Raw genomic sequence first — 18097 nt, 5'->3', positions numbered from 1 at the left:
CCTTCCTCCAGGAGATCTCTGCTGTTCCTGTTCCAGCTGTTCACCCAGCTGTGGCAGTGATCCTGATCTCTGTGGAGATCTCTGCTGTTCATGTTCCAGCTGTTCACCCAGCTGTGGCAGTGATCCTGATCTCTGTGGGGATCTCTGCTGTTCCTGTTCCAGCTGTTCACCCAGCTGTGGCAGTGATCCTGATCTCTGTGGGGATCTCTGCTGTTCCTGTTCCAGCTGTTCACCCAGCTGTGGCAGTGATCCTGATCTCTGTGGGGATCTCTGCTGTTCATGTTCCAGCTGTTCACCCAGCTGTGGCAGTGATCCTGATCTCTGTGGGGATCTCTGCTGTTCCTGTTCCAGCTGTTAACCCAGCTGTGGCAGTGATCCTGATCTCTGTGGGGATCTCTGCTGTTCATGTTCCAGCTGTTCACCCAGCTGTTGCAGGGTTCTTTATCTTGCCCACAGCCCATCCTCCCTCCAGGAGATCTCTCCTGTTCATGGCCGTGCAGTCCCAGGGCAGGGCTGATCAAATTCCATCATCCCATTGGGAGATGCTCCAGCCAGGGCAGGAGCCGAGCATTTCCTACCCAGATCAAAGGGGAGATTTGGAACAGCAGAGCAGCCTTTTCCCACTGCATCCCAGAGGAAAACCAGAGCCTTGCACATCATCCCTGCAGCTTTGGAGGAAAACTGCACCTTGTGCAGGAGCCCTGCTCCAGCAGAACCACATCTGTCACTGCAGGAGGATGCAGCCACCATGGAATGGGACTGCACCAACCCTGACTGACTGACGGGGGCACCTTGGATTCTCACTCTGACACTGCTTTTCTTTTCTACTATTGCATGCATTTGATTGTTTCTCTATTTTTTTTTTCCCCTATCAAATTGTATTTCTGACTTGGAGTCTCTCACTGGTTTTGCTTTCAAACCAGTACAATGGGTTACTTGGAACTCATTTTCCATCCTTTTTTTTCCCCCCCCATTCTCTTTCTTTCCTCTCAGCTTTTGTTTAAAGCTAAAAAATTCCCAGCCCTGCCAGGGCTCTGCTCATGGAACAACCCCAGGGCTGCCAAATCCCTCCCTCCATCCTGCCCTGCTCCTTCCCAGCCATGGAGGCCACAATTCCCAGGCACAAATGGGAATTTCCAGCCCTTTTTTTTTGGCTCCAGGATTTATTTGGAATACAATGAGCTCATGTTTTTACCCTTGGGCTGAAATGAACTCGTGGCATTTTGTGGGATTTTTTTTTTTGGGATATCTGGATGGGGAAGTGTGATCCAGCAGAGGAGAAACACCTGGATTTACACATATAAATATACATATGTATATTATGTATATTATATATGTATATTATATTATATTATATTATATTATATTATATTATATTATATTATATTATATTATATTATATTATATTATATTATATTATATTATATTATATTTATATATTATGTATATATTATGTAAATATACATATTTATATTTATATTTATATTTATATTGTTGTTGTTATTGTTATTTTATATAGATTTATAGATATATTTATAGATTTTTAAAATATATCTATATATTTATATTTTTATATATGTGTGTATATACATATTATATTATTTTATATAAATATTATTTATCATATATAAATATTTAATATGCAAATATCAATATGTACATTAATATGTATATCCATATATTAATATATATTTAATATATTCATATATGTAGCTACTATATTTATATGATCGGTATTTATTTAGTATTTAATTTTATATTTAATTTAATTTATTAAATAAAATATTTAATTTAATATTTATTTAATATATATTTAATATATATTTAATAGTTATTTTATTTAATATTTAATTTCGATTTATTTATTTGTTAAATTTATTTAACACATTAATGTATACTTAATATATTGATATATGCAGTTTATAGACCTATTTATTGTAAGTAAAGATGATAAAGATATTAATACATTTGCTAAATATATTTTTAAAAACACCTCTCAGATTATTTCTAACCACAGGGTGAGACTGGGGAATATTCCAGTTGAATTCACTTTTTTTTTCCCTTTATTTTTCCCAGGAACACAAAACCAGGTGAGTTTGTGTGTCCAGGAATGGATGGATCCATTGGAAACGTGAGGAAAAGCTCAAATCCCAAGAAAAGCTTTTCCCTGGGTTTTGCTGCTTGCTTGGGAGGGATATTTTGATTTTTTTTCCTTTTTTTCCTCCTTTTTTTCCATGGCAGACAAAGGTTCTTACCTTGCCTGTCACACCATTTGAGCTGGAAAAATCCAAAATTCACTTTTCACTTTTTCCACTTGGCTGAGGGGCTTTTGTTGGGAATTATTGGGAATTAATTATTGGGAATTGTTTGGTTCTTGGAAAACCCACAGCCCACCAATCATCTTTACTTAATCCTTTATTAAATATCCCCAAAATCCTGCCTTGGGAAATGATCCTGGTGGAATTCCACTCCTCACCATTTTTGGAAGGCCCCAACAGGAGGAATTTTTATGGCAGAGCCAATAAAAATTTCCACTCAGAGGAAATGAAAGCCTCCAATAACACATTTGAGTCCCCATCTCCTGCACAAATGAAAGGTCACGCACTCAGCTCTCCCAAACTCAATTATTTCTCTCATAATGAAGTTTATACAGGACATTAAATGGGCAAATCAAACTGAAACCATCCCTCTTGACCAGCTGCAGTTGGAGTAATGATGAACATTGCCCAGAAAATAAAAAATATTTCCAAAAAATCCTCCTTTTTTTTTTTTTTTTTTTTTTTTTTTTTTTCCCCCTGAGAGCTGATTGCCTCTGATTTGCTGTTGGAAGGTTCAGGATATTTCAAATTCCTTTTCAGGAGTGTTTAATTTTATCCCTTTCCAGTGGGCATCGCTCCTATCAGCCTTCCACATCTGCTAATTAAGCACTCTTCAGTGATTAAAGTTCTTGCAAAAAAACCAAAAAATTTTTTTAAAAAAAAGAAGAATTAGGAGGCGATCATTAGGGATTAAACACTCCCAGCACAAAGGGGAATGTGGAAAAGCCAATTTACAGGAACAAATTGGGACCTGTTGCAGTTTTCTGCACAAAACTGGGGAGGTGCTTACACAAAATTTTCCCGATTTTTGGTGAGTTTTTCACTTTGTCACTGAAATATCTGGAAGATGAAATAACTGAACAATTATTTGGTTTGGTTGAGCTTTTCAATTTTTTGGGAGTCGTTGGGTTCCTGCACTGATTTTTCCCCTCTCCTCCCTCACCCCAGAGGGGCAATGCTGGAGCCCAGCAAGTGTCACTTGAGATTTGCTTAAATGCTTTAATTGAGGCCTCTCTCCAGCGCTGATTGGGCTCATTTGCATATGCAAATCACACTCCAAGAGCAGACACTTGATATTCCCTGGATTTCATTTGGGGCTGCAGCAAACGTGGGTCAATATCTGCTCCATCCTCTGCTGGGGGGCTCGGGGCTGACTCAGCAAATGTTAATTAGCTCTGCTGCTTCCAAGCCTTAAAATCAATTAGTGGGATATTAAGGCAGACTGGCTGGGAGCTCATTGAAGTAATAAAAATCTTTTGTGTGGTTAAAAAGGAAAAAAAAAAATAAGAAAAGAACGGGAAGGTTTGACTCTTCCTTCCCCGGGGAGCTGGAGGAGTCTGGGATCGTGGTGGAGAGAAAATCATCACAAGGCTCTGCTGGGCTGGATTGGGAGGGGAAAAACAGGAAAGAAATCCCAAAATCACTGGGATTTTAATGGGAATTTCCCTCGTTGGAACAATGGGAACGCTCAGGGACAGCAGAAGGAACGGGGGCAGCACATCCAGAGCCACCAAAGCTCAGTGTCCAGGATCCCCAGCGATCCCAGGGCAGGGATTGCAGGATGCCACAGCTCCAGAAATCCCACTGAGCACTCCAGGACCAGCACCCAATGGCCCATCCTGCAGCTCAGGAAATCCACTGGATCCTCCCCAAAATCCTGCCAATGCTCTGGGCTGAAGTGGCTGCACCAAGAAGATCCTTGGGGATCACCTGGTTTGCACCAGCTGAGGGTTCCAGGCTCACCCCAACCCCACAGGAGAGGCCCAGGCAGGAAAATCCATGGAAATGGAACTTTTAAGGTGTTTCCCCTCTCTCAGCTGCAGCTCCTGCATCAACCCCATGGAAATTCAAGCTTGGGAACTCATGGGAAGCTCCTGGATGCAGAGCCCAGCTCAGTGAACAGCCCCATTCCTGCTTTCTGTCCCTTTTCCCACCTAAGTGTCAGTTCATGAGCAAGACTCCCAAATTCCCAGGGAAATCCAGCAGCCAGCACAGCTAAACTCCCATTTATTTCTTCACACACACAAAAAAAAAAAAAAAAAATCGAGATTTTTTTATTTTCTGAGTGCCTGAGCAGCTGCTGCAGCCCCAAGCTCCTCACGGGGCAGACACCTGGCTCATCTGCTGGGTTTTACATCCCAAAATTTATTGGACACGATGGAGCAGCAATGGCACAGCTCCTGCCAAAGCTGGAAAAAACGACCGTGTCACCCCTGCCATGCCAATTTGCCATTTCCTCCCTTTCCAAGGTTGGAATGGCACTGCCTGGAATGTGCTTGTGACCAGGAGAACAATTCCAGCTCTTTTTTTTTTGAGAGCAAAGTGGAGATAAACAGCAAAACAGGATTTAAAAGCCAGCTTTGGATCTCTCAGGTGGGTTTTTTGTGCTTTGGGAGTTGTCCAGAAAACAGCAGCTCCTGTCTAAATGTTGGGAATTGGCATTATTTGTAACTTTGAATTTTAATTTTAGGGCAGAGTTTTTGTGGGTGGTCTGGATTTTTTTCCCCCCTGGAAAAAAAAAAAAAAAAAGTTGGAGGAGGCATTTTTGGGTCTTTTTTTTGACCCAAACCAAGGAATTTATTCAGTGCCAGGCCAACACCAGTATTCCCAGTGCTGGCACAGACCAAAGCACTGGCAGGAATTTGGATTAATTTAGGATAAAAAGCCCAGGTGAGGGATTTTGACCAGCCAGGTGTTATTTCTCCCTCCAGCTTCCCATCCACCACTCCACACACGTCACTGACAGGAAACATTTGTGCCAAATCCTTCATTTCCAACCCTTGGCACATGGAAATGGACCAGGAGCTGCAGGTTATGAAAAAATTCCCCATGATAAAAAAAAAAAAACCCAAAAAACAAAAAACCTGTTCAAGGCAAACCTGTTGCCAGCCAAATTTTTTACAAGAGGTGGAAAACACTTAATTGGGGACAGGATCAATGCAGGGCTATGCTTGAAATCTAATTATCCATCTCCTCTTGCAGACCTTTTTTTTTTTTTTTTTTGTGTAAAACAACCCTGTCACTCAATAATATTGACAGCCCTGCCCTGCTCTCCTGGTTTTCCATGGAATCCAGGGGAAAAAAAAAAAAAAAAAAAAAGGTAAATTAAAGGCCCTGTGCTGGCACATCCCAAAATCCAGGATTTTATGGCCTGCCATGCTGTTCTTCTCTGTGGTTTTATCACCACAAGCTGTTTAAAGGCTACAAACTTGATTTTCTTTATTGAGCACAGCTCTCAGCTCAGGAACAGGGATGGGGGAAGATCCAAAGTGAATATTTAGGATATCTAGGAATTATTTCCCCATTTCCCAAACCCCACAGGATGCCCCTGCCCCTCGAACAGCCCCTGAAACTCAAGCAATGAAATTACTGAAAGCTGATTAAAATTGTGTGAGCTGAAGGAGGGAAGGTTCTGGTGAGAATTTGGGATAAAATTTCTTCCTGGGAGGGAGGGAGGGAGGGGAAAGGCTGGGATGGAATTCCCAGAGAAGCTGTGGCTGCTCCATCCCTGGGAGTGTCCAAGGATCCAGGTTGGGATCGTGGAAGGAATTGGAATTCAATGAGTTTTGGGGTCTCTTCCAACCCAAACATTTCCAGAATTCCAAATGGGAATCCCCCACCAGCATTCCCAGCTCGTTCTGCATCCAGCACCTCAATAAAATTGGAAATTTGGAACACGGCCCCAAATATCCACAGCAGAATTTTTGTTTGGGTTTTTTTGTTTGTTTGGGGTTTTTTTTGTTTGTTTGGGTTTGTGTGGATTTTAATTTGGTTGGTGACTTTTTAGTTTGTTTGGTTTGTGGTTTTTAGTTTATTTGTGTTTGTGTCTTTTTAGTTTATTTGTGTTTGTGTCTTTTCAGTTTATTTGAGTTTGTGTCCTTTTTGTTTGTTTTGTGTCTTTTCAGTTTATCTGAGTTTGTGTCTTTTTTGTTTGGTTTGTGGTTTTTAGTTTATTTGAGTTTGTGTTTTTAGTTTGTTTGAGTTTGTGTCCTTTTTGTTTGGTTTGTGGTTTTCAATTTGTTTGAGTTTGTCTTTTTAGTTTATTTGTGTTTCTGTCTTTTTAGCTTGTTGGGTTTGTGGTTCTTGGTTTATTTGGGTTTATGGTATTTTAGTTTGTTTTGTGCCTTTTTAGTTTATTTGAGTTTGTGGTTTTGAATTTGGTTTGTGGGTAATTTGTTTTGTTTCTGTGGATTTTTTGGCTGGCTGGTTTTGTGGGGTTTCAGTTTCTTTTGTTGGTTTTTGAATTGTTTGGCTCTGATTTTTTTTTCTTTATTTGGGTCTGTGGGATTTTAGTTTATTTGGATTTGTGACTTTTAGTTTGGTTTGGCTTTTCCCCCTCCAAGGACAGTGTCAGCCTATCAAACCCAGCAGCTTTTAGAGGAAAATCTCCATTATTGAGTTTCCAAAGCCACCAAAAACTCAAACTCATCCATCAGGGGCTGCAAAGCCAAACCCAGCCGGGAAGAATTAAATACAAATTTAATTGTATTTTCTCCATCTGTTTGCACAACTCAGCGAAGAGCCTGTGAAGAACGAGCCGAGTATTTGAATATTTCTCTCCAAACAGCTCCAGCTCCTCGGGGCTGCTTCCCTTGGGATTGAAACGCCTCTAATTCCTGAAAATGAGCAGTGCTCGAGCAGCCCTAATTGCTCCTTTTCAATCAGCCCCGAGTGTTTGCAGAGAGAATTTGGTGCAGCTGCGATTCAAGGCTTGGGAAGGGAAAGATTCAATCCCTGGAATTCCTCAGGGCCCTCCAGGAATTCCTACTCAACTCTGATTTTAGGGAAAAAAAAAAAAAATCCAGACTACCAAGAAAAACCCCGCCCCAAAAATAAAATTCTAAGTTAAAAAGAGGAAGGTTCCTTAAAAAAAAAAAAAAGTATTCAAGGTTATTGCATCCCTCTTATTTTTTAAATAATCACTTACTGGTTTACATCCCCTTAAAAAAGGGTCCTGGATCCCTCCAGGAATTCCCACTCAACTCTGATTTTAGGGGGGAAAAAAATCCAGACCACCAAGAAAAACCCCGCCCTAAAATTAAAATTCTGAGTTAAAAAGAGGAAGGTTCCTAAAAAAAAAGTATTGGAACTTATTGCATCCCTCTTCTTTTATATTGTGTTTAAATATTCATGTATTTTGTGTTTATATGTATTTAAAATAGTCACCCACTCTTTTATATCCCTTTGTATCCCTTTAAAAAAGGGTCCTGGGTCACTCCAGGAATTCCCACTCAACTCTGATTTTAGGGGAAAAAAAAATCCAGACCATCAAGTAAAACTCCCCCTAAAATTAAAATTCTAAGTTCCATAGTTGAGTATTCCTAAAACAGTAGCATCCAAAATTATTGAATCCTCTATTTTCACAGAGCCCTCTTCTTTAATATTTTACTTTAAAAAAGAAGTATTTATATCTATTTAGACTAAAAATATTTATTTTTTTTCATATTTGTATTTATCCCTTTCTATCCCTTTATATTTTCTTCTGTATTTATATCTATAAAAATATATGCACATATACTTTTTAATATTTCTATATATATAATTAATTATTATATTTATATATTTATATATAATTAATTATTATATTTATATATTTATTATAATATATTATATTATATTATATTATATTATATTATATTATATTATATTATATTATATTATATTATATTATATTATATTATATTATATTATGTATTTTCAATTTTTTATTTATACCCCTCTTCTACAGATAGATTTATAAATTGTGTCCTGACAAGGATATCAATAAAAATACAACCCCGTGCTCTTCTTGATTGCTCCAAGGTTGGATTTGGGAAATCTTTTCCAACCCAAACCCTCCCATGGTTGAGTTTTTCCTTAAATCCCTTTTAATTTGTCACCCTCTGGTCTAACACAGCATCCAGAGGTGGTGATTTCATAATAATTGAATCGACTTGAATAATTTAATCTTCTTTTATCCCTTCATTAGGGAACAATTAAACCACCTGTTCTGCATCCCCCACTTTATTTATTATTTCTGTGGAATTTCGATCACTTTTCCTCTCTTTGTCCCACACTTTGATTTATTTTAAGTCAGCTCTGGGTGAATTCCTCAGGTGTGAGGCAGCAAGGAGAGGAATTAATTCCCTTTGCAGCCCAGCCTCACCCATCTTCCAGGGCAAGCAGAAAATGGGCATTTCTACATTTTTTAAAGAAGATTTTTCACCAGATGAGCCTGTCAAAATTCACGTCCCAGTCAAATTTAACAGGGATTATTTATAACCGGCTCCGAAATTCTGCAGCTGAAAGGAAATTCAGGACTCCACAGCTGGGTTGGGGCTGGGAGAAGAATCCTTTAGTGAGAAAAGAAGGAAAAATCCCCCAGTCTGAGGGTGAACGGGGCTAATTAGGAAATCATGCTGAATTCAAGGGACAGTAAACAGGGAAAGAAAACAAATTTAGGGCTGCTAAAAGCATGAAAGCACTTAATTTAAATATTTTCTAAATGAGACGTGCTGAAATGGAGCTCCCTGAACTGCTGGTGTTTCCTAGAAGCTCATAAGTAAAAAAAATTACCTTGAGATCAAAGCATTTTATTGAAATGGAAATGAAATCCTCTCTGTTCTCCCAATTCCCCGAGAAGAAACCTGACAGATTTTCACCCCCAGTGGTCCTGCCATGGTTCTTTTCCCACTTTTTCCACTTTTCCCAGCCACTAAATCCAGGGATTTGTGCTGATCTCAGCCTCCATCCTCTCCCCAGATGGGAACGTCCTGGGAATGGTCAACAAACACTTTGGGAATGGCAAAGAAACGTCCTGGGAATGGGAAATAAATACCTTGGGAATGGGAAATAAACACCTTGGGAATGGGAAATAAATACCTTGGGAATGGCAAAGAAACATTCTGGGAATGGGAAATAAATACCTTGGGAATGGGAAATAAACACCTTGGGAATGGGAAATAAATACCTTGGGAATGGGAAATAAACATCCTGGGAATGCCCAGAGAACATTTTGGGAATGTCCAGAGAACATCCTGGGAATGGCCAGAGAACACCTTGGGAATGTCCAGGAAACACCCCAGGAATGCCCAGAGAATATTTTGGGAATGCCCAATGAACACCCTGGGAATACCCAGAGAACATCCTGGGAATGGTCAACAAACACCTTGGGAATGTCCATTGAACACCTTGGGAATGCCCAATGAACATCCTGGGAATGCCCAACAAACACAAAGACCTTGGGAATGCCCAGGGAACCCCCAGGAATGCCAGGACGCGGCTGTCTCCTCTCCTCCAGCCTTACTTTCTTCCTGTCCCCCTTTAAAAAAAAAAAAAACAACAACAACAAAAACCAAACCAAAAAACGAAAAAAACCCACCAAAACTTCCTGAGGGCTCCGGTTCCCAATTTTTAAATTGTGTTTCTTTTGTTTTCCCAACGGTGGCTCCGCGGGAGGAGGAGAATAACGAGCAGGTTTTGACGGCAGCTTTTACCGGAGCCATTTAGTGCGGGGCTCTGATGCACTGTTGTGCCTTTAAACGGGAATTATCGCGACATGAGTCACAGATTCCCAAGGAACTGAAGCAGCATTCCTGCCTGTGCCTCCAGATCGAATGTATCGCCTCCTTCAGACTGAGTTAACACCCAAAACCAGAATAATTTGCTTTGGGGCAGCCCCAGGGTGGCACTTTGAGCAAGCAAATTCCTCTCCCGCCCTAAAATAAAGCTCTGATTTCTGCCAGCGCTCTCTCTGTCACTCTGGCTCAGGTTAAATTTTAAATACATTTATTTTCCCCCTCAGTTGCAGCCTCGAAAGCCTCCTAATCACCAGTCAAACAAACCGCAGATCATTTCAGATGTGTGTGACTAAAGGGCAGCCCCGGCCCCAGCCTTTGTACAAGATTTCCCGCGGCATCGAGGTAATAAAAAACCATTACAAAGTGTACAAGGAGCTGTGTGTAAATGCCAAAAAACGAACTGGAAATGTCAAAGAAGTGCAGAAGCAGCTGCGTGTCCTCTGTCCCAGGATTTGGGAGTGACGTGGGCTCACACAGACTGGCAGATGTTCCAGCAGAGGGGATGCAAATGGCAGAATCTGAAACAAATCGGGGAAATTTCGGGGCAAAAAAAAAAAGCAGTTTTGCAAATGGATTTGCCTTTCCTCCCAACAGGTGGTGAGAGTGAGCTGTCCTGATATCATCACCTGTCCCAAAATCCTCACCTGTCCCCAAATCCTCATCTATCCCAAAACCTGTGCTGACATCCTCACCTGTCCCAGAATCCTCACTTGTCCCAAAATCTTCACATGTCCTGACATTCTCACCTGCCCCAAAATCCTCACCTGCCCCCAAATCTTCATCTATCCCAAAACCTTCACCTGTCCCAAAATCCTCACCTGTCCCAAAAGCTTCAACTGCCCCCAAATCCTCACCTGTCCCAAATCCTCATCTATCCCAAAAGCTTCACCTGCCCTGACATCCTCACCTGTCCCAAAATCCTCTTATCCCAAAATCTTCACGTCCTGACATCCTCACCTGTCCCAAAATCTTCACTTGTCCCAAAATCTTCACCTGCCCCAAAAGCTTCAACTGTCCTGACATCCTCACCTGTCCCAAAATCTTCACCTACCCCAAAATCCTCAACTGCCCCAAAATCCTCAACTGCCCCAAAAGCTTCAACTGCTCTGACATCCTCACCTGTCCCAAAATCCTCTTATCCCAAAATCTTCACCTGTCCTGACATCCTCACCTGCCCCAAAATCCTCACCTGCCCCCAAATCTTCATCTATCCCAAAACCTTCACCTGTCCCAAAATCCTCACCTGCCCCAAAATCCTCATCTATGCCAAAATCCTCATCTATCCCAAAACCTGCACCTGCCCTGACATCCTCACCTGTCCCAAAATCCTCACCTGTCCTGCCAGTCCCCCCGGTGAACCCAAGCCCTGGGAACAACCAGAGCCGCTCTCTGACCTTATGGGGACGAGTGGGACAATCCTGGGACCCCAAAACTGACCCCAAAACTGACCCCAAAACTGACCCCAGTGCAGAGAATTCGAGAATTTCACCAGAAATGAGAGGGGATTTGAACAGAATTCAGTTGTCAAGGGCAGGAAATGCTTTGAAGGCATTTTCCTGGCCCAGGGTGGGGTAATTGGCCACTTGGACTCATTTACCAGCAAGTTCTCAGCCTTAATGATAATTTTAAGGACTCCAACAACAGCAACAACAACAAAAAAAAAACATTTATGAGGAGCTGAATGGTATTTTAGGTTCAGTAATCAACAGCGGTGTAAGTTGAATTTCAACATGGTTAATTTGTCATTTCCCCAGCAGCACCACGGAGCTGAGCTCCACTATAAAACAGCTTTTTCCACATATCCAAGGGTTCCACTGGCCCGGAGTCTGAGGGTTTGCAGCTTCCACCCCCACTGGGAATTGTTTATGGCAGCAAACACAGGGGTGGGGTCAGGACTGGGGGAGGAAGGGGCAGGGAAAAGCAAAAGAACAAGTTTAAGGTAAGAAATAAATAATAAATTCTGAAGAGAAGGGAAGAAAAGCTCAGCAATTCGGATCTGCTGGTGCCTGCATGGACGCTGCTCCTGGAAATCTCAATGTCAACCTCACATTACCCAGACACTCCAGGGAATTCAGCCAGAGTATGCTTTTAATGGAAAAAAAAAAAAACAAAAAAAAAAAACCAAACCAAAGCAACAAAAAAAACCCCAAAACAACAACAACGACTAAATAAATAAATTTTTAAAAATTAAAAAAAAAACTTTAAAAAAACCAAAAAAAACCCAAACAAACAAGCAAACAAAAAACCCCCAAAACAACAACTAAATAAATAAATAAATAAATAAAAACCCCCCAAAAAACCAAAAAACCCCCAAAAACCAAAAAACCAAAAATAAAAAATGCTGAAAAAAAAAACAACTAAACTACAGAACATCAAGGCAGAGATGCCCAGATACTGAACAGACTCTGCAGCTCAGTTCCCACCTCCCAGGCCGAATTGAGGAGCAATTCCAGCCCCTCCTGCACTCACCCTCGTAGCTGGCCTGGAAGCCTTGGGCACTCACGGCGTAGTCACTGACGAGCCACAGGGACAGCACCAGGCCAGTGCTGACGATGGGGGCAGGCAGCTGGAATCCTGTCAGCCTGCAAGAAACCCACAGACAGGTCACTGTCACCAGGGAAAAAACACAGACAGGTCATTGTCACCAGAAAAAAAAACACAGACAGGTCACTGTCACCAGGGAAAAACCACAGACAGGTCATTGTCACCAGGGAAAAAAACACAGAGAGGTCATTGTCACCAGGGAAAAAACACAGACAGGTCACTGTCACCAGAAAAAAAAACACAGATAGGTCATTGTCACCAGGGAAAAAAACACTGACAGGTCACTGTCACCAGAAAAAAAAACACACAGAGGTCACAGTCACCAGGAAATACCCACAGACAGGTCACTGTCACCAGGGAAAAAACACAGACAGGTCATTGTCACCAGGAAAATCCCACAGAGAGGTCATAGTCACCAGAAAAAAAAACACAGTGAGGTCACAGTCACAGGAAAATCCCACAGACAGGTCACTGTCACCAGGAAATACCCACAAGATCACACTACCATGAAAAAGCCACAGTGAGGTCACAGTCATCAGGAAAAACCTACAATGAGGTCACTGTCACCAGGAAAATCCCACAGTGAGGTCACAATCACCAGAAAAAAAACCACAGAGAGGTCACAATCACCAGGAAAATCCCACAGTGAGGTCACAGTTATCAGGAAAAATCTACAATGAGGTCACAGTCACCAGGAAAATCCCAAAGTGATGTCACAGTCACCAGGAAAAAAACCACAGAGAGGTCACAGTCACAGGAAAATCCCACACAGAGGTCACAATCACCAGAAAAAAACCCACAAGGTCACACTAACCAGGAAAGACCCACAGTGAGGTCACAGTCACAGGAAAAACCTACAATGAGGTCACTGTCACCAGGAAATAGCCACATGATCACACTACCAGGAAAAAGCCACAGTGAGGTCACAGTCATCAGGAAAAACCTACAATGAGGTCACAGTCACCAGGAAAAACCCACAGTGAGGTCACAGTCACCAAAAAACCCAACAAGGTCACACTCACCACAAAAAAAAACCCAAAAAAACCCCAAAAAAGTGAGCTCACAGTCACCACTGTTGTCCTCAAGAGATTTATCCTGTCACCAGGAAATCTGTGTTTATCTTCTCACCAGGAAAAACCCACAAAGTCACACTCACCAAAAAAAACCCACAAGGTCACAGACACCAGGAAAAAACCCACAGTGAAGTCACAGACATCAGGAAAAACCCACAGTGAGCCCAGGGCATCGTTCAGTAATGTTTAAAATGTTTTGAGAACCTTGGAGTAAAAATCTGACTGAAGCATTCTACAAACTGCACTGAACTGGACACGAAAACAGGCAAAAAAAAAAAAAAAAAAAAGGATTTTAGCAATTAATGAAAACCTTCAGAGTGTTTGCTCTGCAGTGTGACAGTGGGTAAGGCTGGAAGTTTTTAGGATTCCTCCCCCAGTCCAGCACAAGGCCAAGGATTGGGTTTTTATATGGGGACAGACCCAAAATGCACCCAGAAAAGGCTGGGGGGGTCCCCACCTCCTCCCCGAGGTAAAAATGCAATCCATGAAATTGCCCCTGGGAGCTGCACTGCAGGAATTCCCAGGACACACAAATCAGAGTGAAGAGGGAAAAAAATAAAATTGGACAAATCCAGGAACTGGCAGCCCTCGTGTCTCGTCCTCCCACCCTTCTGGACTCACAGTTAAAGGACAAAGTGATTTATTATAAAACCCTATTATTAATGATTTTCATTAATCCCAAACACAGCCATCCTCAGACCAGCCTGTTCCCCAAAATTACAGTTTTACAATTCCCAAACTTTCTCCTTTCACTTGGCCAAGGGATTCCTGGACACAATTCCAGTTTAAAGCAATCCCTGAGTGAGGCAGGAATCCAGGAGCAATCCCCGAGCTGCCCCAAATCCAGACTTTTACAAACCACGGGAGCAGCAGGAACTGAAGGAATTTGGGATCATTTGGGATCAAGAGCGCTCAGGGGATCACAAGGGCAGGAGCAGCACCAGATAAGCAGGAAAAAAAAAAAAAGAGAATTTAAAGCTTCTTACACCACACTCCGAGGTTTATCCCACGTGGAGCAGCCAGACTTTCTGCCAGGGGGGCAAAGGATCAGCTGTGATCCAAAGCTCTCTGACACTTTAAGAAATACCTGTAAATATGATTTTATTCAGGGTATTCCCTCCCTTCACATGGAATGGAAAGGCACCCACAGAACAAAACCAGATTTGGGGGGGCACCATTTCCATTTCTCTGAGCTCCCAGCCCAAGAAATTCCTCCTTAAAGTCATCACCAGCCCCCAGAGACAGCGAGGGAACTTCTCTGCTCTGTCTGGCTCTCATTGAGCAAACCTAAATATTATTTCACACACATTTGAGCTCTGACTGATGAGAGCTGACAGGCTCTGCCTGAGAACTTTATTGAAGCAAAATTTCCAGTTATTGGCAGAGCTCACAGAGTTGCCAGCCCATGATTTAAGTTTTAATGTCAGCACAGCAGCACTGACCAGCCCTGGGCATAAAATCCCTTGTCTGGACAAGCTGGAAGGACAATTGCTCCTGTTTATTACCAATCAAAGGTTCCAGGATCCAGAAGGATTCAGTTTTTATCGTGCTCAGTAAAAGCATCATTGTTTTTATTAATTCATTTGGCAGTTTAATTAGAGTGGCCTGCTGAAACAGTCATGCACTCCAAAAAAAAAAAAAAAAAAAAAAAAAAAAAAAAAAAAAAATCCAGGAAATGCCTGGACCAGCTTTAATAAAATCAGAACCTGCTGATTTATCTTCCCCTGATCACCCAGGAATTTTTAATGCAGCCTGGGCTTTTCATTACCCAGAGTAGGGACCTGCTCTTCCTGAACTGAGCTTTTTTGAATCCTGGATTCTGCTCACAGTCCCTGTGCTAAGAGGATCCCACTTTGCAGATGTTGCTTTTAATTCAGGGCAACACGAACATGTCCTTTACCTGTAAGGAAGAGCTGCTGTCCCCGAGGAGCCACAGGAATTCAGTGTGACCTGAAACAACACTGCCCTGCAGCATTTATTCCAACACAACTGGTATTTTCTCCTAACAGGGCTTTAAAAGAGAAGTGCCTGTGCACGAGGCCATGAAATTGTCACTGAGCTTGTTCTCAGGTTTTCCACAGAGCCCACGCTGACTGGAGAGACAATTTCCAGGGGAACCTCTATGTTTTAAGTGCATATTATATTATTGGCTTTTTGCAAATATTAAAATGAATGCTATATGCATAACGCTGGAAAACTTTGCTGTATGAATATGGTTTCTTTTAGTTCTGCTATTAACAAAACTTCTGAATTGCAGTGTGATAAATATATTTTTCCTGGACTATAACATGGTGATGTAAAAAACTTTTGTTCGTGTAACTAACTCAGAGAATGGCAAAAAGATAATCAAGAAATTCTTCACATTGTTGGATGATCCTATCTGGATGAAGAGAACCAAAACTCCAGGGAAGGAATTTATTGATCAGAGAGTAGGTGACAGGAGGGTGCCACAAAAAAAAGGTGATTTACAGGTTGGGAGGGGATGATTTTGAATAATTCATGAAGATTCATGAATATGCAACAGATTGATGGATTTAATGAAGTGTTTTCTGAGTTGGGGTGTGCTCATGGCTCAATGTGGCCATTATAAGATTTTGCTTTATTGTTTCTCTTATTGTCTTCTATTGAACCTTTTAAAATTTACCAGGAAAGTGAACTTCATTTTTCACATTTGGGAAGTGATAAACGCAACGAGCTCTGACCCTCAGGGGTTCCCTCGTGTGTCCCCAGCGTGCCCAGAGGCAGCAGAGCAGCCAGGCAGCACCAAAGACACCAAACCCTGCACCAAAGACACCAAACATTGCTCCAAACCTGCACCGAGCCCTGCACCAAATCCTGCACCAAACCTGCACCAAAGACACCAAACCCTCCTCCAAACCCTGCACCAAATCCTGCTCCAAACCCAGCTCCAAATCCTGCACCAAACCTGCACCAAATCCTGCACCAAACCTGCACCAAATCCTGCTCCAAACCCAGCTCCAAACCCTGCACCAAAGACACCAAACATTGCTCCAAACCCTGCACCAAACCTGCACCAAACCCTGCACCAAAGACACCAAACCCTGCTCCAAACCCTGCACCGAGCCCTGCTCCAAACCCTGCACCAAACCCTGCACCAAAGGCACCAAACCCTCCTCCAAACCCTGCACCAAATCCTGCTCCAAACCCAGCTCCAAATCCTGCACCAAACCTGCACCAAATCCTGCTCCAAACCCAGCTCCAAACCCTGCACCAAAGGCACCAAACATTGCTCCAAACCTGCACCAAACCCTGCACCAAACCCTGCACCAAAGACACCAAACATTGCTCCAAACCTGCACCAAACCCTGCACCAAACCCTGCACCAAAGACACCAAACATTGCTCCAAACCTGCACCAAACCCTGCACCAAAGACACCAAACATTGCTCCAAACCCTGCACCAAACCTGCACCAAACCCTCCACCAAAGACACCAAACCCTGCTCCAAACCCTGCACCGAGCCCTGCTCCAAACCCTGCACCAAACCCTGCTCCAAATCCTGCACCAAACCCTGCACCAAACCCTGCACCAAATCCTGCACCAAATCCTGCTCCAAACCCTGCTCCAAACCCTGCACCAAACATTGCTCCAAAACTTGCACCAAACCTGCACCAAATCCTGCACCAAAGACACCAAACCCTGCTCCAAACCCTGCACACCAAAACCCCCCTCTGCCCTCAGAACATCACCCGTGGCTCCCCTGGTGCTGCTGGTGCCAAGCCCAGCCAGGAGGGTGCAGGAAATGCTGCTCCAGGCAGGAAAATCTCTGCAGCCCCTCCCTGCTGCCCCCAGCCCTCCCCGGCTGCTCCTGCAGGGAAATCCTGCCCTAGGAAGGGCCTGGAACTGCTCCTGCTTCTCACTGAAATCACAGTAAAAACCACAATAAAAAACACTTCTCCTCTTAAGCCTCCAGCCAATGCACACAACTGAATTTTTTTTTTTTCTTCTCTGATGTCCTTGTCTTGTCCAAGTGAGAGCCAGGCAGCATCCCCTTGAAGGAACAATCATTTACCATGTCCACGTTCAAAACCTCAGCTCTGCTGTTTCCAAGCCCCAGGACAGCCAGGACTGGCAGGAATCCCTGCTTGTTCTCCTGCCTTCCTCCCTCAATCTGCATCCCAAAGAAATTGAAAGCACGGCAATGGCAGAACATGGAATCATTCCCCACCAAACAGCAATTCTGACATCGCTGATCTTTAGGGCAGCCATCACAAAAAAACCCACAACCAACAAGGCAAAAAAAAAAAAAAAAAAAAAAAAAAAAAAAAAGCAGCAAACTCCATTGCTTGTTTTTATGGAGGTGAGGGCAGTAATAACAGCAGGAATAATCATATTCCATTCCTTCTGTACCTCTAGCCAAATGGATTATTGAGTGATTATCCCCTTAACGTGCTTGGAGCCAGCGCTGATTGTCTGAGATTTGCAATGTGTTTTTCATTGGCTTAATTTTGCTCCTGCCGTGAGGAACCAAACGAAACCAGCGCCAGAAATGCCACTTGATAAGCATGCCCTTGCAAAAAAAAAAATCAATATATCCAAACAAATCAACACAGAAATCCCCTGCTCTGTTTGCATCCCTCGTG

The 18097-nt window shown here is 42.6% G+C and overlaps 1 protein-coding gene across 9 annotated transcripts in view; it reads right to left on the bottom strand.

Annotated features, from left to right (window-relative positions):
- Positions 1 to 18097, bottom strand: part of CSMD2 (CUB and Sushi multiple domains 2) — a 288669-nt gene that overhangs the window by 232186 nt on the left and 38386 nt on the right. For all 9 annotated transcript variants that reach the window (XR_015808349.1, XR_015808350.1, XR_015808351.1 and 6 more), the window contains exon 4: positions 12347 to 12459. Coding sequence is in view for 5 of the 9 variants with exons in the window: in XM_088178517.1 (XP_088034643.1) it covers positions 12347 to 12459 (113 nt within the window). In the remaining 4 variants the exon portion in view is untranslated. The remainder of the gene's footprint in view (positions 1 to 12346; positions 12460 to 18097) is intronic.

This window comes from Sturnus vulgaris, chromosome 24 (genome assembly GCF_052056855.1).
Source record: "Sturnus vulgaris isolate bStuVul1 chromosome 24, bStuVul1.hap1, whole genome shotgun sequence".
Lineage (NCBI taxonomy): Eukaryota > Metazoa > Chordata > Aves > Passeriformes > Sturnidae > Sturnus > Sturnus vulgaris.
The sequence above is the reverse complement of the archived record's forward strand: the minus strand, read 5'-3'. Positions and strand labels throughout refer to the sequence as shown.